At 40.5% G+C, this 23,740-nt stretch overlaps 1 protein-coding gene across 3 annotated transcripts in view; it reads right to left on the reverse strand.

Moving 5' to 3' along the window:
- RTTN (rotatin) overlaps nucleotides 1-9,293 on the reverse strand; it is a 74,469-nt gene extending 65,176 nt beyond the window's left edge. For 2 of the 3 annotated variants that reach the window (XM_069853264.1, XM_069853263.1), the window contains exons 1-2: nucleotides 1,621-1,804; nucleotides 531-696 (exon numbers count right to left, since the gene is read on the reverse strand). In XM_069853264.1, coding sequence (XP_069709365.1) covers nucleotides 531-696; nucleotides 1,621-1,789 — 335 coding nt within the window. In that variant the 5' untranslated portion in view covers nucleotides 1,790-1,804. Of the gene's footprint in view, nucleotides 1-530; nucleotides 697-1,620; nucleotides 1,805-2,782; nucleotides 2,898-3,887; nucleotides 3,967-5,111; nucleotides 5,202-6,972; nucleotides 7,172-7,738; nucleotides 7,927-9,176 lie in introns of those variants that run through there. The other variant, XM_069853265.1, reaches the window with a different exon arrangement.
- Nucleotides 9,294-23,740: the final 14,447 nt, after the last annotated feature.

Genomic DNA, 23,740 nt, shown 5'->3' on the forward strand with positions numbered 1-23,740 from the left:
GATGAGTAACAAAACCACACAAACAACCTTAACATTCTGAAGCCATACAAACAATTCATAATTTCACATTGGAGTTGAATTTTTAGATGACATACAACTGAAATTTGTTGTCAGATTTGACAACAAAGTTAAGACTTTAATGGAAATCTTTATATAGCATAGCATTTTTGACAATACTGTGCCCCGTTAGCTATGGGATGGCCGTTCAGCTGGGGACATCTGCTGAAGAAAAATCCCTGACTCCACAGCAATAGTCTGAATAAATTGTTTTCTGTATCTTACAACTACATGGACATGCAAAAACAACTTGACACTAAACAGATTTTCTTAAAAATGTTGGGTGGGTACAGAATGTGTCAGGTAAAACTTATCTTATGTATTCCGAACATCATTTAGAGAACTAACAGTTTAATTTTTGAATTTTCACAAGTTAACAAAACCTTCGCATCACCCACAGAATGACAATTATTAATATAATCCTATATTAATAATTTCTAACTGAAGTGTGAGCTTATTCTTATTTTAGTCACCTGGAAGATGCTGCATCCCAATCTTGACCATCTCCTCTAGGACGCTGAACTGTCCGTCCAATCACGGATGGCCGAGGGCTACTGCTGCCAGGTGATGGATCCTGAGAACGAGGAGGAACTCGTGCTTCATGACAGTAAGATATAGATGAATTCTGGGAAGCTGTACCTTTATATAACACAAATCATATGTTATCCATTACTAGAATCCATCATTTTGAAAGATAACTACATAGCGAAGTAATGGCAAAAGTAACTAAGGTAGGATATGGAAAACACTAGCTAAACATTGGAAAGCTAAGACAACATATAAGCAGCAGGTAGCAGACTTTGGAAAATCAGCTCCAAGGCAAAAATCACTGAACAGTTCTGTTAAATCATAAATCTTGGGTTTTAAAATACTAACATAGTGTCTGACTAGGACTATTGGATTTGTTGAAGTTGTGAGTTAATTAGCAAAGAAATAGCCAATGTAATTTATTAAGACATCAAATATAGTGGCAATCTTATGAAAAGAACCAGACTACCAACTTACAGAAACAAAATTGATTAAATTCACCTGACAAAATGGAAACAGGAAAAGCATTTGCATTATTAAATACACAAAATTTAAGCATTAAGAACACTGTGAAATACCCCTAACGACTGTAAAATCCAAAGCAATGATTAAACTACTCTCAGCCCTCAGAATAAAAAAAAACTAATATAGCTCACAAAATTAGTAACTAAACTTTTAAGCACTAATAGCTTGAAAACTCTTCTGAAAGTTCACCTACTTTTACTTTACAGATTACATTTAACTTTAGTTAGAAATACCCCTCCTGCTGACATCAAACAGTTGGATACTGAGAAAAGCTCTTTAATGGAAAATCACAAGAAATTTTAAAAATGAGTAAGTGTTTTAAAATAAAGCAAGTACTCAAATATTTACTAAAATAAATACTACTGAATATCATCATTTAGCAAAACAGTTTCACAATATTGTATTTGCTATAAAGTTGTGGGTTGGCTTTTTTTATTTTTCCTAATTGTTTTAGATGACCTTACCTGGAGTAAAAACACAGCTGTATTTCAAATGTTTAAAAATACCTACCTTGCTCCGTGGAAGAAAAATTTGGATCTCTATGAAAGTTAAGTCTGCTTCTCAAGAAGACACATAACTGTTGCAGGCACAAGACAGCCTGCAAAGCCAACCGATGCCTTTCATCTCCTCCAAAAGGAAGCTTTAGCAGGGACAAAAGACTCTGCAGATGCAAAACCATAAACACTGGTAAGCTGAACATTAATGAACTTTGATGAACAACTATGCCAACAAGAGTCTCGCACTAAATATAGTTCACAAATCACAGAAACACAGAATAACCAGGTTGGAAGAGACCCACCGGATCATCGAGTCCAACCGTTCCTATCAAACACTAAACCATATCCCTCAGCACCTCATCCACCCGTGCCTTAAACACCTCCAGGCAAGGTGACTCAACCCCCTCCCTGGGCAGCCTCTGCCAGGGACCAATGACCCTTTCTGTGAAGAATTTTTTCCTAATGTCCAGCCTGAACCTCCCCTGGCAGAGCTTGAGGCCATTCCCTCTCGTCCTGTCCCCTGTCACTTGGGAGAAGAGGCCAGCACCCTCCTCTCTACAACGTCCTTTCAGGTAGTTGTAGAGAGCAATGAGGTCTCCCCTCAGCCTCCTCTTCTCCAGGCTAAACACCCCCAGCTCTCTCAGCCGCTCCTCATAAGGCCTGTTCTCCAGCCCCTTCACCAGCTTGGTTGCTCTTCTCTGGACTCGCTCCAGAGCCTCAACATCCTTCTTGTGTTTCTAATCCTTTAAAAAAAAACAGCAAATAATAGAAAGGCTTACCTACTCCTTTCTTACCGAACACAAGACCTAAGTCAGTCCTAAAGAAACAGCAAGAGTCCCAGATTTTACTTCCAATAAAGTCATTACTTCTATTATGGGACCCCATAGTACATACGAATGTACATATAACAGTGACACAATTTTACCTTACCCAGAGAACCAAAGTACTACTTCACAACAAACTATTACTAATTAGCAATGTATGTTATTACAACAAAACAACTTTCTCAATACAATACACATCTAGTGTCCCCTTTTCTATACACCTAGAGTGGAATAAAGCAACTTCTGTTTAGCCATTTTATTTAGAAACAAATTGTATCATTTATATCAATTCTTACTTGGCACAACTTATAACATCACAAAAAACTTAAAATTTACAGGAATTCTTCTTGCCTGTACAATCTTTGGCCTTTGAAGGAAGATCTCAGCAGGAAAATCTTGCATAATCACATCCTGAAGAAGTTCACATGTATTCCAAATTAAGCTTTGTTTGTTACTTCTCAAAGAGCTAAAAATGCAATTAATATTTAAATATATATTCAAACAAAAAAAAATCCAACCAGTACTCATTAGCTTGAACAAATCTTTACAATAAAGTAATAATCACAACATGGAAGAATCTAAAGAAAAAATGCTGTAATTCTAGTCATGCCTTTTTTCAAGCTTGAATTATTCCTTAGCTATGATAAACCCGCATAAAAGGAAAAACAAACTGAATTCCAGTTGTTATCAAATCACACGTAAAATTAAGTTCCCCACAGAGAAATAACTGTATTGATTCTGAACTTGAAATTAAGATAAGAAAGTCTAGGAATTCCTTATGAAGTTAGTTATTATCTTAATGGGATACAGCAAGTAATCTAACTCTTACTAATAAAGTCTGTTCATCACCAAGGTTCTATATAACTTAGAAGCACTTGAATTACATATATGGGAAGTTACATAAAGGAAGTAATGCATTAGCTATTGTCTAACATGTATACCAATAAATAATAAGAACTTTCGGACATTCTACTTCACTTTTCTTTTTTCAAGTTTTTTATCGTTTCAGAAACTACTGTCACAAAGAAAAAAAAATACCATGTCCAGGATTTTATGGATCTGTGTTCTTTTTGGAGACTCAGGCATAGTGTCTCTGCTAAGCAGCTATAGGTGTGAAGTAAATAGTGACTCTATTCCAGCTTGTTCTAAAATTAACTGAACTAAATCTTTGATTGACTTGAGAAATTTAGAAGACAGACTAAAGTGTCATAAACAAAAAAAAAAAAATAGTACTCTGAATTAAGCACAAATTATGAAGAGCAACATTAACAGAAAGCCTGGTCCTATTACAACCCTGCCCACCTTCAGCGCAGCTTTTACAATCATTTATCAAAAAGCATCTCAGGAGGTTATTTACCTAAACAGTGCAATGATGCAGCAAGACAGAAACTTAGAACTACTCTTACACATGAAAAATAAAAACTACCAGCAAACTGTAATGCTTCCATTACTGTACCTTTCATTTGATGAAAGAACATGCCTATCTGTTGAAGTCAGAGTTAACCAAGGAAATGTGGAAAATTTCAAGCATTTCACTGAGAAAAAAAAAGTGGATATTTTGCAGTAAATTTTATGGAAGTATTACTTTGTATTTCCATGGCAAAGTCACAAACTTATGAACTACATACAAGCTGAAATAAAAATACCTTCTACTAAATATAGACTCGCGCAAACTAAAGTGTTTCCAGTGAGAGTTTTTAGCATTACCAAAAAATATTAAGGTAATTGCAAATAAAAATTAAATATGTTTACTGAAGAAAGTTTTAGCAAGTAGAAAACAGCATTTAGTGGGAAAGCACTCAATCCCCTAGATCACGCTTTGGTCAAATTATAATTTTGTTCTGCTACTAAAGAAGATTTATTAGCGTGATCACTAAAAAATGGAAAATTGACCTTATGCTTTTACTCTTAAATCTGTAGAAATTATAGTTGTTACTAAATTATGACACATTACTTTTTTTTTAGCAGTGTATTGGCTGTCTTTAGAATTTCATGTTAATTATTATAAACTTGAAGTTAAAAGTAGCTTTAACATTGCATTAGTTAAAAAGTTATCTGGTGATTTACATACAGTAACTACAAAGTCGTATCTCAAAATCTAATTCTAAGCACCATACAATACGTTAAATATAACACTCACCTGTGAAATGCTAGTAGTCTATTGGTACAGGCAAAAACTTGACAAAATAATATTTGTCTGTATTTGTCAGTGAAACATATAATATCGTTTTTATTGGCAAAAAATAAAAGCATAAGATTTTAACTTAGACACATGGTAAAGATTTCTGAGGCACTTAATCTAGCTTTCTGAAAAGTAGAAAGGTACTTCAAACTAAGTTTTGTTGAAATAAAAAGATAGTTAAACAGTCACTTTTGACTATGGGACACAGATCTTCCGAAAAGCATTAGCAATTTAAATAATATTATAAATTACAGTATATTTTAATATACTTTACATATTCAAAAGATTTACTCTAGCTATTTGCCAGAAAAGAGGAAGATGTTTTAAAATAAATGTAATTTTCATAAGCACTATAACTGTGGTTTCTATGATACTAGATTTCACAGAACAACAACAGGAAGAATAGCCAATAATAATATTTGTATTGGAATTCAGTCTAAATTACAACTCAAAGCACTTTTGGTAATTAACATATTCTTATTTTATAACTACACATACCACATGTTCTTTTGGGAGGTATTTCTAACTGTGGCGGATGACTTCTACCTTGAGAAAAATATCCAGGGAATAATTCCTCTTGAGGTGTAACTAAAACAAATAAAGAGTAAGTTTCAAAAAAAGGGTACACAATAAAAAAGAAATCAAATCAAAAGCAAAATTCAATTTATCTTCACGCTTTTTCCTAACAGCTTCCCTTTTGCCCTTGAGTTTTATTAACCTATTAAGGAAATCAGTTTAAAATAGTCTCAAATTATCAAGAAAGTGGACTGAAAACAGTGAATCAATGTTTATTTTTTACAATAATGTTCTGCAACAGTCAAGATTTTTTCCATTTTCTTACACTGCCTTGCATACCATACAAGCAATAAGAAAAACAATTACAAAAAACATATTCCCTGATGGAGAACTGTCAGCTAAAACAATGTTTTCCTCTAATCGACCTATATAGTAATAAAATCATCCTTTTAAATTAACTCTTTAAAACCTTTTTTTACCAAAACTGCTATCCTTTCACATCAGCTGAAAAGTTGTCCCCCCTGTATAAAATATATACATTACTAAATACATGTTATTAATACACACACTGTATAACAAGACATACATAAGGAACATAACATTAAAGGCAATCTCTCCAGAACATAGTATTTTGTTCAGAGGATCAAACTAGATAACATCCATATTATTAGTTCACAATTTTTCCCAGCAACTGAAATAGGAGGAAAAATGCAACACTCCTGTTACTAAGGATTAAGATGATTTAATCCACACATACATATAATTCATAGCATAAGTAGGAATTATATACAATACTTCAACTGCGCAGTTTCAAAGAGATGCAGTTTAAAACCACATATTTAAAAGATTATTATAATATTCCCTATACAGTGGTAATCTTAGGTAAAAATCTAGTTAAACCCTTAGGTGGGCACAGGGAGGAAAATAAGAGTATTAGGAAAAAACAACCACATAGTTCTCACAAATTAAGACTCCCAAGTATTAGACAGGCTGCAGAAAGCACAGGAGAACTGGTTTTATGTCCAAGATCGCACAGTACGAGTGACACACGTGTGGTCATTAATACACTATGCAGTATATTAGCAATGTCTTTCCCACAGGAACCAGGACCATGAATGTACGTAAGTTGCTCCTCTACATTTTCTGTTAAAATTTTTAACACAGAGAAGAACCACATGGGTTGACTTCTCGACTACCTCTAAGAGGTACTGTAGTTCATTGTAACAGATGGATAATAGGTTGGATAACAGAAGCAAGTAATAGCACTTCACACATATGCAAGACACTTCACTCATAATAAGAAATTCTAAAGTTTACATATTTTTCTGTGACAAATACTTATCCAAAACTACACAGATGGTACATACAATAGTAACGTAGTTTTAAAAAAGATTCTACCACTTCCTTTTTTTTTTTAATATCTTAATTGCTAAAAGTTAAAGTTAACTACACAAAGAAAAGTAGCAAAGCCTACTGGCTTAAAAACAGCTTTGTTAGAAGTTGCTACACTTGCTCCCATAAAGCAGCCTGGAAGCTTATGTCCTGTGTCCTGCCCTTTTTACATTACAGCAAGCAGATATTACAGAATGAAGAAACGGACAGAAAAAGTCTGGTTACAAATAAAGGATTGGTTCTGCACAGAGAATTCCATTACGGGAATGGCATTACCCAATTTAGCTAAGATCATATTTTCTCTGGCAGAATCTGCTTACCATACAATTCACTGCTCTCAGGAATAACTTGCCTACTATGCCTGAAAAACCTCAGCTTTTCATAGTCTAGGAGCTTTTAATTTACTTTATTTTCATTTCTAAAAACTCACACTTCAAAGTATGTAACTTACCTGGCTGGTCAGCTGAGAGCTGAGGCTGTTTTTGATAACGTACTGATAAAGAACTGGAAGGAGGTCCAGAAGGAAGGAAGAACAGTCTATCCACAATCCCATCAATTATAGCCTGCAAGTTTGGATCCACATTGGGACGAAGCTGAGAGAAGAATTCCACTGCACCAATTCCAATCAGTTTCTGAGCAGCAGGTGGATGCTACATTAAGACAAATAATTAACCAAATTAGCCTGAAGAGTCTCAAAGATCCCTCGACACTGAGGGAGCAGGAGGAAAGGAAAGAATCATAATCAAAACTTCAGTTAGATTTTGCCTTTGTTTAGATCATCCATTTCTAGGATGAGGGCTTTTTTTTTCCTCAGTATAGCTACCACTTAATGATTAAAACATTAAAATGTTTTATGATGCTTCCAAAATTTCTACAACACTTTCTCAACCTTTCTAAAATAAGTTGCACCATTGTTCAAATCTTCACTTTTCAGGAACAGTGCAAGGGCTTAGCTGCAAATCATGCCCCAAAGAAGAAATTGCATGCTAAATGAGAACTGAAGAGGCAGTAGAAACACAGAAAATTATTTATTCCTGCTATCCCCATGACCAATTACACTCAAATTGTTTTCATTTCTGTCTTTACTATTCACGTCTTTGTAAAACACTAAAATCACATTATGTGGAGCTAGAAAACCAAATAACATCCAGTTTTCTTTAGCTTTAGCATTCCAAAGACATATAGTTTATACACAAATAAATGTTAGCATGTCATACCTTGATCAAATTGTTCACAAAATTTAGTATTTCTTCTTTCATTGGTACAACTGGAAAATTGAACCACTCCAAAACATTAAGGAAAAGCACTTTTTCATAGACCAGATCAGCATAGGAAATCAAGTTGTGGTCTAATTTAAACAGGATAGCCTTTAGAGATCGTTCTCGTATCTCTGCCAGTTCATGACCTGCTCAAAAAAAAAAGGGGGGGGATTAAAAAACACACGAAATCAGCTGATATAACTTAATTCTTATTTGAACAACCTGAATGCTGTCAAAGGTCAGTTACCAAAGGCCAGGGTTTATGCTGTCGGTATTATACTTACCAGGAAGATAAATACGACTGCATTCACCAGCAGGGAGCTAATCAAGTACGTTTGCACAGTGTAAGGGTGGGAAGCGTTAAAACCCACACTGACATAACCTGGTGCCAAACGTAAAACAGGAGGACAGCCTTTTTCTTGACACACACAACTAAACCCTGAAAGCCTCCACCAGAATACGCTGTGGCTACCGAAGGCTGCCTCAGACTCACAAACTGGTCAAAATCCTATCCAAGCACAGAGGATCAAAGGGGAAAACCTCTGGCATTCCCTAAGGAAGCGTCACCCTGTGCCACCGCTCCCTTCGCGTCTGCGGAGGGGAAAGCGGGAGCGAGAAACGCCGCCGAAGGGGTCTGGGGAAAAGGAGGGGCCGAGGGGGCGGATCCCGAGGTGGGGTTCGGCCGTGTAGAGGCGGGGGGCCGGGCAGGGGCCAAGGAATCATAGAATCATAGAATAACCAGGTTGGAAGAGACCCACCGGATCATCGAGTCCAACCATTCCTAACACGCTAAACCATGTCCCTCAGCACCTCGTCCACCCGTGCCTTAAACACCTCCAGGGAAGGGGACTCAACCACCTCCCTGGGCAGCCTCGGACAGGGACCAATGACCCTTTCTGTGAAGAATTTTTTCCTAATGTTCAGCCTAAACCTCCCCTGGCGGAGCTTGAGGCCATTCCCTCTCGTCCTGTCCCCCGTCACTTAGGAGAAGAGCCCAGCTCCCTCCTCTCCACAACCTCCTTTCAGGTAGTAACAGAGAGCAATGAGGTCTCCCCTCAGCCTCCTCTTCTCCAGGCTGAACACCCCCAGCTCTCTCAGCCGCTCCTCATAAGGCCTGTTCTCCAGCCCCTTCACCAGCTTTGTTGCTCTTCTCTGGACTCGCTCCAGAGCCTCAACATCCTTCTTGTGGTGAGGGGCCCAGAACTGAACACAGGAAGGAGCCACCGCTGCCCCCTCTCTCCCTGGCAGCCCCGGGCGCCCCTCGCACCGAGACCCCGGCGGGAGGCGGGGCCCTCGCCGCCACCCCCTCGCCCCCCAGCCCTGCGGAGCGGCCGGGGCAGCCGCGACCCCCCCGCCATCCCGCCCGGTGCCTCAGGAGGCAGAGGGGAGCCCTCACCCAGCTTCCTGACGAGCGACGACAACTCCATCGCGTCCTTCTCCCCGCCCGCGTTCAACCGCCGCGCCGCGCCGCTCCCGCCGCCAGCCCGCCCCAGGGGCAGCCGCGGGGCACCCTGGGAAATGTAGTCCGAGCCCCGCCCCCCGCTTGGGCCTCCGCCCGGCCGCGCGCAAAGCACGCTGGGGACTTCAGGAACTACAGGAACTACAACTCCCATGGGGTCCCCAGCAGAGCCCTCTCACCCCGCTACGGAAGCCGAAGGGGCGGGGCGGGGCGGGTGCGAGCCGGGCGGGGTGCGGGACTGAGCCGGTGCTCTCGTGTCGGGAACATGATGAGAGGGGGGAGGATCTGCTGTGCGAGGACAGGCTGAGGGCGCTGGGGTGGTTCAGCCTGGGGAAGAGAAGGCTCCGGGGAGACCGCTTTCTTACAGCATTTTGCTTCAGAAACTGTCACCTCTGGTCTGGCCAGGCGCACACTCTGCTCTGTGGAAACTGGTTGGCTGGAGGGCCCAGAGAGTGGTGGGAAATGGAGTTAACTCCAGCTGGAGGCCAGTGACAAGTGGGGTTCCCCAGGGCTCGGTGCTGGGTCCAGCCCTGTTCAATGTCTTCATCAATGATCTGGATGAAGGCATCGAGTGCACCCTTAGCAAGTTTGCGGATGACACTGAGCTGGGTGGAAGTGTCGATCTGCTGGAGGGTCGGGAGGCTCTGCAAAGGGATCTGAACAGGCTGGATCCATGGGCTGAGACCAATGGGATGAGGTTTAACAAGACCAAATGCCGGGTCCTGCACTTGGGGCACAACAACCCTGAGCAGCTCCAGACTAGGAGAAGTCTGGCTGGAAACTGCCTGGAGGAGACGGACCTGGGGGTGTTGGTTGACAGCGACTGAACATGAGCCAGCAGTGGCCCAGGTGGCCAAGAAGGCCAATGGCATCTTGGCTTGGATCAGAAACGGCGTGACCAGCAGGTCCAGGGAGGTTCTTCTCCCTCTGGACTCGGCACTGGTGAGACCGCTCCTCGGATCCTGTGTTCAGTTCTGGGCCCCTCACCACAAGAAGGATGTTGAGGCTCTGGAGTGAGTCCAGAGAAGAGCAACAAAGCTGGTGAGGGGGCTGGAGAACAGGCCTTATGAGGAGCGGCTGAGAGAGCTGGGGGTGTTTAGCCTGGAGAAGAGGAGGCTGAGGGGAGACCTCATTGCTCTCTACAACTACCTGAAAGGAGGTTGTGGAGAGGAGGGAGCTGGGCTCTTCTCCCAAGTGACAGGGGACAGGACAAGAGGGAATGGCCTCAAGCTCCACCAGGGGAGGTTTAGGCTGGACATTAGGAAAAGGATTTTCACAGAAAGGGTCACTGGGCACTGGCAGAGGCTGCCCAGGGAGGGGGTTGAGTCACTTTCACTGGAGGGGTTTAAAAGATGGGTGGACGAGGTACTCGGGGACATGGTTTAGTGTTTGATAGAAATGATTGGACTCGATGATCCTGGAGGTCTTTTCCAGCCTTGTGATTCTGTGACTTTATAGCGACCTTCCAATACCTGAAGGGGCTACAGGAAAGCTGGGCAGGGGCTGTTTGCAAAAGCTTGTAGGGATAAGACTAGAGGGAGTAGGTATAAATTGGAGAGGGGCAAATTTAGATTAAACATTAGAAATTTCTTCACGATGAGGGTGGTGTGACCCAGGCACAGGTTGCCCAGGGAAGCTGTGGCTGCCCCATCCCTGGAGGTGTTCAAGGCCAGGTAGGATGGGCCTTGGGCAGCCTGATCTAGTGGGAGGTGTCCCTGCCCATGGCAGGGGAGTTGGAACTGGAGGATCTTTAAGGTCCGTTCCAACCCAAACCATTCTATGATTTCTTTTGGGGAACTGCAGACTGAAGCTGTTCCCGGTGCAGGCACTGAGGGTGTCACAAGGTGTGGTGCCACTTGGGGACCCTCTCCTCAGCCTCCCCCAAAGAAGAACCCAGCACCATGCCCCCAGGAAGGACTTTGTAGGATACTCACTTAAAGAAACACTGTTGGGTTTAATCAGGTTTTCTTGGCAGAAATAAGTATCTCTCTATCTTTTTTGTCTGTTTCTTTGTTTTTTTATCCTCGGGCTTTTCCAAACGGTTTCAGGACAGGGGATGAGGGTGTCGGGGGAGTGGTTGGATCCCAATGAACCTTAGGAGTAACATTGAAGCCATTGTAAAGTTTTAAATATTTACAGCAATGCTTCTACAGAAAAAAAGCCGTTACACATGGGTTTGCTGTTAAGTAATTGCACCTGAGAATTAAAAAAATTCAGTGGAAACAGACATGTGGTTTCATTCTTCAAAGTAATCAGAGAAGGTTCAGGTGGATGCATGCAATTACTGACATGCTTTTCCAGTGTGATGTTAATTACCCATGCCCTAGAAGTGCAAGCCCTTTCCATAAGTATTCTGTGCAATGGAAAAAAACAGCCATGCAGTTTAAAAGTATGCATGTTCCCAGCCTTACTGGTCAGAATGCCACCCCCATGTAATGCAGTGGTGGTGGCCCTAGGATAAGTCTACCAAAACCAAAAGGGCTACCTATCTAGCAGCATTCCAAATAGTAAGCACTTCAACAGCACTTGTTGTTCTCTGACCAAGTAGGAGCTGCCATGTTTCTGTTCTGCTTGTAACTTGAATAGGAGCTCTGCATGTACCTGTAGGACAATGGCTTTACATATCTTAAGTTCTACCATTCTTTGATGCGTGTTTGCAACATTGCCTTCTATAAAAATGGGATTTTTTTTTCATTGTCTGAGTTCAGACATGAAAATAAAAAAAGAAAGGGTGTGTTTCTTCATCCTCTAGTACCATGGCTCCAATTTGGAAGCCAGAGAATTATTTATGTTTATAGTAATAACTGAGTTATTTTCTAATGTTTCTTTGATGTGTTTTACAGCACTCTGGAAATTGCTTTTGCTGACTTGTGAAAGGCAGATGCATGAAGGAGTGAAGTGGGAGGTGTATCCTAAAGGGTTTGGGATTTTCTGTTTTATGTAACCTGGACTCCAGAACTACCTTGCTTTGTTTGTAATGCAAGGCAATTTCACAAAATAGAATTTCTTAAACGTGTAGATGCATAGGTCATGGGTTATCTGACCAGCAGGCTGACCTTGTTTTTGGAAGATTTTGTGTGCCATCAGAATTGGAAAAAATAAACTGATGACAGTTGGGCAGCTGATGGACGTTGTTGTGCGCGTGTGCTCATGGAGTTTTTCCATGTAACTGTAAATTCACAAAAGAACATGGCTTTGTAATAGTCATGGGTGTTTTTTTTTAAATAATGTATGGCATAAAAAAATACATTTTTATCAGCACTCAACAAAAATGTGAAAAGTGCAGTATGCTTTATGCAAATGATTTCCAAAAGGTTGTATGTCACTGCTTTCTTAGTTCATGTCTAATGTTTCTTCCTTTCATAGTAAACTTACATTTGTGACCTCCATCTAGTGTATCAAGGTTGTACTAAATTCTTAATTGCAACTCTGAACTGTCCATCATTTTGCAAGATAATATTTCTACCTGTGGAGCAATAAAACAAAGGGGCTTTATTAAGCTAATTATGAATGTACTATGATTGCTGCAATGAGGTTATTTTTTCCACAAGAGGCTGAACTCACATGAATCTATCAGTGCTTTTCAAGAGCAATTACAAAAGAAGCATCACTAAGTAAAAATTCCTTTTAGCTGTGCACAGTATGTTCATGTAATAAAATGTGAAGAGCTCTAATTAGATGCGCACAAGGCTCCTCACATTTCCCCAAACAGGACTGGTGAGAACTTTATGAGGCCCTTTATGAGACTCACAATAACAGTGGAATGGATTTGTATCTCATTTGTCCAGCAAGGAGAAGGAATTGCTGAAATGGTCATTTCCCAAGATAGGCTAAATAATAACATTTCTTCAGGAGAAAGAGATGCATCATTTACATCTATATGACTTTTTGATCCAGGTCCTTCTCATCTCTTTAAATATGGTCAATTTATATTGCATCAGAGTAACAAATGTTTTCTTGCACTGTCTTCAGTGTCTGAATCAGTAGCTACACAAACAATTCTTAGAGTTGTTGCTAATGCACAGATGACACGTGCACTCTCCATTGCTGATGTAGTCCTCTACACTGTAAACAGGGGTATTTCATTCAGGTTTTCTTAACCAAAGGCCTAATTAAGTTTAACTTTAAAAAGTGTTTCTAACCTTAAAGACCAGGTTTTATTTTGCTGCTGCTGTTTTAGACCAGAAAAGGGGTGGTTGTGTACCCAAAATAGTGGTCTGGGAGCAGGCTCTATCAGCTGGTGCAAAATACAAGGTCTGACACAGAAGAAAAACCCCACAAGACTGTGCCTGTAACTCTTTGTTTAACAGATTAAGAAAACCAACTATGATCACCTTCAAAATAGTTCCCTTCTGAGTTGACACACAGCTGTGTGTGCTGCTGCCAAAGCGATTCTTCAGGTCATTTTCTGAAAGGCTGTTGAGGATCTTATGTTCGTTTTTCCCCTTCCACTCTTGGTTGCTGAGCTATAGGGATTGGTTTTTCGTGTCAGACCTTGCATTTTATGCTGTCATGGCTCAAGAATGGCATGCAAGATGATCAACAGTAATCAAATTTTCATTGTTACTAATTTTCATTGTTAGGATTGATTTGTTAAGGGCAAAGAGTATGTCTCAAGAAAAAATGGAAAAAGACAAACCCTAAAACAAAAAACCAAACCTTTTCCTGGATGTTAAAAATGAAAAAAAAAAAAAGAAAAGGTGCATGGGTTATGGGTTCAATAATTATGATTGGTATTGTGAGACTACCTAAATAGGAGAAGACGAGTCTCATTACTAGGAGTGCTGATTCCCTGTGTGTCTGTGTCGTTTTGGACTCCCACTAATGCCTCCGCTTTCCCTCCTATCTGCTTGTTCCCATTAGCCTGCAGATTCCCGTAACTGCTTCAGCAATCAGTTTGACTTTTTCTTCTCCATTGGCATTATTTAACATGGATATCTCTTCTACTGTGTATATTCTTACTGATCTGCAGTCAAAGTGCGTAGGAGTTCCACCACTGGGGAAATTAGTCACTGAATCTCATTTACATTGTCCCTTGTTGCTTTCTTACTGCACTCTACGTAAGATGAACTTTAAAGAGCTGTCTACCCCTGTCTCCTTCCAAGCTTGCTTTCTATAATTCCAATAACTTCTTATCAGTTGGGTTCTATCACAACACACTGATGACAGGTGGACAAGTAGTGGATGTTGTTGTGTGTATATGCTCATGGAATTTTTGCGTGGGCATGCAGTTGCAAAAATGAAGATGGCTTTGTGAAGATTTTTTGACAAAAGCCACGTTTTAGAACTTTTAATATGGGATGCTCTGTAACTTTGAAATTTCCCTTCGTTTAAATGTAGACAGATGAGCTTGAAGAGAACTTTTTCTGAGTTATTTTTAAAGAGTTTTCGGTTTCTTTTTATTTATCATTTCTGTGATTCATTCAATGCACAATGAAGTCTTATTATCTCTGCATTCTTTTTTCAAAGCTGTCAATTCAAAACATTTTTTTCCTTTCCTTACTGCTTTTGAGTTCTGTCCTCTTATGTTCCTAAAGTTCTCTGAAGTTCACCATATCAAAGATTCTATCTGACAGGGTCTTGGTTCCGTATTTTATAATATCCTTACTGCACTTCTTAGCTGAACTGTTGCAACTTCTGATGTTCCCTGAATTTCCTTCTGTCTGGCTCTTCACATACATCAAAGAGCAGCAATAAAAGAGCAGAATTTCTTCACCATGAGAGTGGTGAGGGACTGGCACAGGTTGCCCAGGGAAATTGTGGCTGCCCCATCCCTGGAGGTGTTCAAGGCCACATTCGATGGGGCCTTGGGAAGCCTGATCTAGTGAGACGTGCCCCTGCCCATGGCAGGGGGGTTGGAACTGGATGATCTTTAAGGTCCCCTCCAACCCAAACTATTCTATGGTTCTACAGTCCTATCAAGAAAAAGCAGGGCATGTGGGATGCAAAACACATGAATTCCAAGTGCTTTTCTGAAGAGAACCCCAAAAAGGGAATGAGATGCCCAAACTTCACTGACTTCTGTACTTAAAATAAACCTTATGATTTACCAGCTGAAAGAAGGTTGCAAAATTGGGAATAGAAGAGGGAGAAATGACCAAGAGAGTTTAGATGAGGATTTCCCCAGATGAAATATTATCTCTTATATATCTGCCTCTATTAATTTCAGAGTCCATCTTAAAAATAGCCTTTCCTGTCCTGAATACCTTCCTTTCTCTGTCACCCCCAGCTTTCTCATCATTCTCCATTCACTAGCTGCTATGTGTAACAAGGGCATGCTGGTACCTAAAATAAAAAAAAACAACCACTTGTTGGTTACTTATATATGCAGTCCATACTGGACTTAGTGCATATGCACTGTAAAAACAATGTGAGCATATGCAGTAGCTCTGTGTTTATTGCTTTAAGTAACTACCAGATTCCTGAAATTAGTATTCAAAGTAAGTAGGATGATAGCAGACTTGTAAAGGTTTTCAATAAACAACAGTGGAGCATGTAAAAAAAAACCCCGACCCTTTCTTTTGAGCTTTCTGTGGCCAGGAGCAGCATTTTATTATTGTATTATCTTAAAGCATGTGATGGGGTCTCAACAGGTGCTTTAATGTAAATTCCTGAATTTTACTGCTTCCCAGCTGGGTATATAATACCCAACCTAAGTACATGTTTCAAATGTTTGTGTTTATGGTAGTGCAGATGTAAATCTGGAAGCTCATTTATAACATTAATTTATTGTATATATTTTCTTCCCTAGTGAAACTTTATAATTTATCTTTTTCCTTTACCTCCCCCCCCATTTAATTGGATCTACATTCTGTGTTAAATTACATGGGCAAATGTACAACTGACTATAGGGTAGTGCAGAAAAAGCACATACATTTTCCCTTTTATGAACAAATGTTGTATCATCGAAAATTAATAAACTACTCGGATAGAACCCTTGATGTTATTAAAACATATAGCATTTTGGTTTGCCTCAATGCACTTCTTCACTGCTTGTAGGTAATTCAGCACATTGTTTAGTGCCTTACTTCATAAAGACAGTTTATTCTAAGAGGACATATTGCATTTATTGCTTTGTTAATATTAAACATCTCAAGATGGTCTACGATACTGGAAAACAATATATTCTTGAGAACTGTTAAATTGCCATGGGGGTTACCATTTTCTGCTAATACTAATGCTGTACATCATTGCAATGAATAAAAACATTTAAGTAATCAGTTCTTGGATTTGGAAGATATTCCCGTTTTAGCCAATGTTATGACGTTTTTGGTTTTGTTCTTATGTAACTGTAATTAAATTACCAAGTCTAGGTCAAAACAGGAAATAATAATTCTTAAAATACTGGTGGAGTAATCATTTTGTATCACTGTAATTTATGGACTCATAAAATCTTTGGGTGACATTAATAGAGCTCAATATAAACTTGAATATTATTACTGTTATTTAGTAATAACAGTATCTACAGGCTATGTAATACTCGTTATTTGCCTCAGAAAGTGAGTTTTCCAAACTCATGTAATTACCCCTATGCATCTCAGCCACACAGTCATATTCACAAGTCTGGCCGTTAATTAACCGATGCACTTACTTCAGACTCTCTGAGCTACAGAAGAAAAGAGAAGCCAATGTTGAGTGCCTCCTATTTAATACTTTTCTCCAGTGTTATCCTTCCTTAGAATTAGTGAATAGCAAAGAACAGTGCCAAAGAAAGAGGACATGAGATTCTGTTTCCATTCTGTCTTTTCAACAATCTACCAAGTTTCTCAAAATGATGGTTCTCATCACACATATAAGAGGTGGCCTGATGTTCCTGCATAGGGCTGGCATCCTCCAAACACTGTAGATTCACATTGGGCAGAAAAGACAAGAGTGGGAAAATCAGTGAGGCAAGTATTGTAGTGTAAATTGTGCCCTGGCTTGAGTGGGACACAATTTCTGATAAGAAAGATAGAGATACAACAGTTATCTGGCTTCAGGTGCAATTGAAACTGTGTGTTTCATGATTCTCAGCGTTTGGAGAAATGTTGAAAATAAAATAAACGTGTACCAAAATATTTGCCAATAGAGTCAGATGCTCTCTCTTGCCGTCAAGTGAAAGAAATATACTGGGAAAAAATTCTGTTATCAAAATCCTAAAAATTATAAAAATATTTTGTTTCTATCTTGAACACAATTTCAAAGAGGTATATTTGTGAATTCCAGATTTAGACTTCCCTTACACAGAACCAATTTCTTGATTTTTCACATAACTTTCCTAGACTTTGAAACTGAATCTTGGACTCCAGGTATCTTGCAGCACCATTCCCTGTCCTCTAAACATTGCTGTTGCTGTTTCGTTCGGTACTGCATGGCTTTATATAGGCATTGTAACTCTTAGACTCTTATAGTGCATATTCTCAGTTGCTGTTTGTGAAGGCAGCAGAAAATCACATGGTTTGTCATTGCCCACAGCTCTGACATCATGACATCTGCAAGAGCTGCAATTGCCTGAATGCTCTTGGACAGTAACATGAACAATGTGAGGCTCTCCATTTTTGGCAAGCTTTCAGAGCTTGTTAAGACAATTAAACAGCCACAGAATAATACATATACTTTTATGACTACAGATCTTAAAGATAAGGTATTCATTTATGATAAGCTGATCTGTAAATTGATCATAACTATTTTATACAATACTCATTCACTAGTATTTGTTACTGTGTTTTCTTACTTAACCTCCTATCTCCCTCTGAATTGCTGAAAATTGAGGACTGGCATTGAAAAGTCAATTTCCTCTGAAATTTGAGGAGCTGGCATGTTTTGAGTGGCAACTCTTAACACATTATTTTGATTTGATAAGCACTTTTCTGAAAGCATCATATTCGAATTCACCTGTAGCGCTTGTAAAAGATACAGTTGTATCCAGGAAACCTATTTTCTGTACAAAACTTCAGTTCTGTCTTTAAAGAAACAGGCATTTTTCCAAATATCCTGAGAACCTTTTTCGGAAGTCAGTTTGAAAATGACACCATATGTATGCCTTCACCTTGTCGTGTTTTCTTAGTGAACTGACAAAAATAAGTTTTCACTGATGTCACCCTGCTATACCAGAGTAGCTGCCAAGCAGCGAGCCTGATGGACTACATTGTGCCTCCAGAATTAACCACAGAGCTGATTATTAGCAAGACTGAGTCTCTCCAGTTTTTGCAGGCAGTAGGCAATGAATGAGAGGCAGAGGAGAGGCCCATGGTTCATTTGCAGGTGGCTGAATGCACTGTGTTCTTGTACTGCCACGTGTAGCCCAAGGGAATAAATGAGACGCTGACAGACACCCAGCAGAGCTGCCAACTTGTCATTTTTAACATTTTTTCTGATGATAATTTCGTTTAGTTAACATCCTAAATATAAAACACAGAAGCTTCAGTCGCATGCAGTGAAGATAAGGTCTTATTTTAAAACACTGAAGCTTAGATGTCAGTGCTACTTAAAAAGGCAAAACAAACCAAACACCTATGTTTCACCAGCACTACAGGATTTTATATATACATATTTACATTTTTATCTATGTATATATACATGTGTAAGTTACACAAGGAGAAGATTTTCACTAAGTCTCTCTCCACGTGTCTCAGATTTCCACCTTCTTTTGCGTATGATTTTTACCAGGGATGCCTAAAGGAGTGAATGATCTGATAGTATGCATTATCTGAGGATTTATTTTCAAATGTAGGCACTTTTAAGGGATGTTAATAATCTGAAGTATTCATAAGCATCAAAATATGGGAAGCTTCCTGCTATTACCAAGGAGTCAGTTTTAATTGATTTTCAAAGTGTAAATGACAAAAATGTATATTTGTGCAGTCCTTGGCTAGGCCTTTTTCCTTATCACACAGGAAAATTTTATTAATAGCACCCTAAAGATACAAGATATATGACACATGCTGGGCTAAAAATACTTTTTATTCGGTGCTGGATTCTTTACCATCTTGGTTTGCATATTCGTCTTAATCGAGCTAGTAGCACATTTCATACAAAATATGCATATTTGGATGTAACAGTGATAAAATTATAAAATGTCATAATTTTCATTTCTTTGTGGAAAAGCTGTGTTTACAGGCAGTATCTAAATTTTCCAAACCCCTATATTTAGTAAAGAAAAATGCAGGTTTTTTTAATCAATAATATAATGGTGGCCATTAGGAGAGCTACCACTGTTTTGTTGGACAGCATTTCTGTTCTTCAGATAACAGGGCAGAAATCTGTGTTTCCTAACAGAATGATGTTTTTGAAGGGTTTTTTTTACTTTTTTTTTTAAGTTATTTAAATTCTATATATTGGGCGTGGGTCATAGCAAAAGGGCCACCTAGCCATACGTACCTCCCAACTGCTAATGTCAGGGGTAGAGGGAAGAGTAACCCAGTATCAATTTATTGCTTTGTTCACTGCCTGAAGGAAGCAGATGTGTACTTAATCTCCAAGAAAAACATTTATTATAAAAACATTCCTAGCAATTATCTCTCAGTTTGCAAGAAGGAAATATTCTCAACAGATAGACACCGAAAGAAACTTGGATTAGAAAGTGATAGCAGGGGTCCAGCTCGCCTAAAGTAGTTCAAAAGCTCTTTTAATAAGAAGGTTGTAGCTGAGGAATGTGAAGAGACTGTTTCCAGTGCCAGCAGGTCTCCTTACAACTCAATTAGCTCTACAATTCTAAAACAGCTAATTTAATTGAGAATCCATTTAAGCTGTGTGACCCTTTTAGAAAGCAGCGTGTAGATTCTAATAATTTGTCCAACATGAAGCACAAATTACTGTGTTAGATCTCAGTCTTGTCTTTCTCTCAAGTCAGGGGCTCATAAGATGACTGTGGGTTCATGTCACCTCACCGTCTATGGATTAAACAGCATTTAGCTGGTGATGTTTCAAAATGAAAGGTTTGGTCCCGGATTTTGCCTTCCCAGGTTTGTCTTTTAGCCCCAAGCCACCCATTTAACCACCTGAAAGCTGTAACACTTCGTAGGTATCTGTCAGTGAAATTACAAGCTGTTGGGTAGCATTTCTCCACAGGTATCATAGAATAATAGAATCACCAGGTTGGAAAAGACCCACTGGGTCATCGGGTCCAACCATTCCTATCAAACACTAACCCATGTCCCTCAGCACCTCATCCACCCGTGCCTTAAACCCCTCCAGGGAAGGGGACTCAACCACCTCCCTGGGCAGCCTCTGCCAGGGACCAATGACCCTTTCTGTGAAAATCCTTTTCCTAATGTCCAGCCTAAACCTCTCCTGGCAGAGCTTGAGGCCATTCCCTCTCGTCCTGTCCCCTGTCACTTGGGAGAAGAGCCCAGCTCCCTCCTCTCCACAACCTCCTTTCAGGTAGTTGCAGAGAGCAATGAGGTCTCCCCTCAGCCTCCTCTTCTCCAGGCTAAACACCCCCAGCTCTCTCAGCTGTTCCTCATAAGGCCTGTTCTCCAGCCCCTTCACCAGCTTCGTTGCTCTTCTCTGGACTCGCTCCAGAGCCTCAACGTCCTTCTTGTGGTGAGGGGCCCAGAACTGAACACAGGCTTTAAGGTGTGGTAGGAATGAAGACAAAGAATATCATATTCTTCTTTTTCCTTATTTTGTTCTTTTCAGAACTTCATATATTTCATCAGGACCTGTCAAAAGTGATAACAGAAACACTGTTAAAGCGGTGATGCTGTTTGCACGCAGGTGTCAGCAGAGCTGGACGGTGGTAGGAGAGGGTGTGCATGGTTCTCCACACAGGCAGCAGCATCTGCTGTGTGTGCCCTCCCGGCACAACAGGGAGCATCCCTGGGAACTGTTATTAGTGTACAGCTCATCTTCATCACTGCTAGCGTGGGGTCAGAACTGCAATCTAGCCCCAAATTACTGCCCAATAGGTAGTACGCTCTCAAATGGGTGGAAAACTGGTTGGATGGCCGGGCCCAGAGAGTGGTGGGAAATGGAGTTAACTCCAGCTGGAGGCCAGTGACAAGTGGGGTTCCCCAGGGCTCAGTGCTGGGTCCAGCCCTGTTCAATGTCTTCATCAATGATCTGGATGAAGGCATCGAGTGCACCCTTAGCAAGTTTGCGGACGACACTAAGCTGGGTGGAAGTGTGGATCTGCTGGAGGGCAGGGAGGCTCCAAAGGGATCTGAACAGGCTGGACCGCTGGGCAGAGTCCAACGGCATGAGGTTTAACAAGGCCAAATGCCGGGTCCTGCACTTGGGGCACAACAACCCTGAGCAGCTACAGACTAGGAGAAGTCTGTCTAGAAAGCTGCCTGGAGGAGAGGGACCTGGGGGTGTTGGTTGACAGCGACTGAATATGAGCCAGCAGTGGCCCAGGTGGCCAAGAAGGCCAATGGCATCTTGGCTTGTGTCAGAAACGGCGTGACCAGCAGGTCCAGGGAGGTTCTTCTCCCTCTGGACTCGGCCCTGGTGAGACCGCTCCTCGAATCCTGTGTTCAGTTCTGGGCCCCTCACCACAAGAAGGATGTTGAGGCTCTGGAGCGAGTCCAGAGAAGAGCAACAAAGCTGGTGAGGGGGCGGAGAACAGGCCTTATGAGGAGCGGCTGAGAGAGCTGGGGGTGTTTAGCCTGGAGAAGAGGAGGCTGAGGGGAGACCTCATTGCTCTCTACAACTACCTGAAAGGAGGTTGTGGAGAGGAGGGAGCTGGGCTCTTCTCCCAAGTGACAGGGGACAGGATGAGAGGGAATGGCCTCAAGCTCTGCCAGGGGAGGGTCAGGCTGGACATCAGAAAAAGGATTTTCACAGAAAGGGTCATTGGTCCCTGGCAGAGGCTGCCCAGGGAGGGGGTTGAGTCCCCTTCCCTGGAGGTGTTTAAGGGACGGGTGGACGAGGTGCTAAGGGACATGGGTTAGTGTTTGATAGGAATGGTTGGACTCGATGATCCGGTGGGTCTCTTCCAACCTGGTGATTCTATGATTCTACGATTCTATGAAATGACACGATCCTCCTTGCTTCAGCTGCAGCGTGTTCCTGTCTGAACACCAGCGGCAGCCTCGCTGTTGTGTGTTCACAGACAATCACTGCTTGACATGCTGTTTACAGTGCATGACAACTAATGAAAAAGTGTTTAAGTAAGTCTTTTTAATTTTTTTGTCAGTTCTGTTTTTCAAGGAAATGTTCTAAAAGTAGATAGATGTAAGGCACCCCTCTGGGCAACTTAAGCCACTATACAAGGGACTGATTATGCAGACAAAACTGGGGTTTTTTGCCCTAAGAACTGAAATGCAGCAGAAGCACAGCCTGGGAAAATGGGAATCTCTGTGAGATATGCTATAGATAGAAGCATGTGACACCAGAAGGCATTCAGAAGCAAAGGAACCTTCATCAGCTTCTATTTGGCTCGGGGGTATATTATCACAACTGAATGTCTTCAGAGGGGAAGAGAAAAACAAAAAAAGAAGCTGGTCATTAGCCTTAAAGAGATTTTTTTTTTTTTCAAATCTCATATTAAGCCAGCAATTATCATGAATTCATCCTGCAACCCTTCAAAATAGTGTTTCAAAATACCTGATGAATACTCTGGATCTTGCTGGATTCCTCCTTTTCTTTCTGCAAGCAGCAGAGCCTGGGGCATCTGGTAAAGAGCACAGTAGGCAGTCAGAAGTGAAACTGATTTCCTGCCCATGTCCTTGAGGGATATTAAAGGAAAATTTAATGAAGTAAATTATTTTACTGGTATAGTAACTGTCTTAAGACAAAGTACTAAAGAAAGCAAAGCACAACCCTAACAAAAGAGAGGACTGAACCATCCATTAGCTCATCAAAGGCTGTAGGTTTTTTGTAAAAATTTCTTAAACTGCAAAATGATGGATTAGGGCTCAGAGTTTTCATAAGCAGCAAAGAGAGCTAGATATCCCATTCCTAGAAACTATAAGGAAAATGAGCACTCAGTGTTGCTAGGTAGTTTTGCAACATCCACATCTAGAAATTACAAATGGAAATCTAGAATGACTTCCATCTCATTTTTGCATTGAAGGGAAGAATGTCCTGTCTGGTACTTATGGAAGTTCTCTTTTTTTTTTTTTTTAACTTTATGGTTTTTTGAATACAAGTTAACCTTGGGTTCCTGCTTTCCATTTTGCATGCTTATGTTTTTATTCCTGACAGAGAATGGAGTATTTGTACCCCTGTGTTTCTAACACCCTCTATATATCTATCAATGGATAGCATGTTGTTTGTCTCAAACCTTCTTTCCCCACTCAGTTCCTACTTATTAATTTTTATTATTTTTTTTCTTACTATATCAGTTTCTATAAGCCTTTCCTTCTCGAAAGAAATTTAGGATTAATTGATGTGATCTACAAAATGTAGTACATAGAAATTCAAGCCCACTCACCGTTACAAATTGCACACAATAGTTGAAACATGAGTGATTATCAGTGAATTAGAATGTCATCAAGTCAAAGGGCTATTTTAAATTATTGGCAAATTACCAGCCTAAGGGGTATATATATAAATTATTTTTCAAAAAGAACATAGTT

Source organism: Phaenicophaeus curvirostris, chromosome 3, assembly GCF_032191515.1.
Source record: "Phaenicophaeus curvirostris isolate KB17595 chromosome 3, BPBGC_Pcur_1.0, whole genome shotgun sequence".
Classification (NCBI taxonomy): Eukaryota; Metazoa; Chordata; class Aves; order Cuculiformes; family Cuculidae; genus Phaenicophaeus; species Phaenicophaeus curvirostris.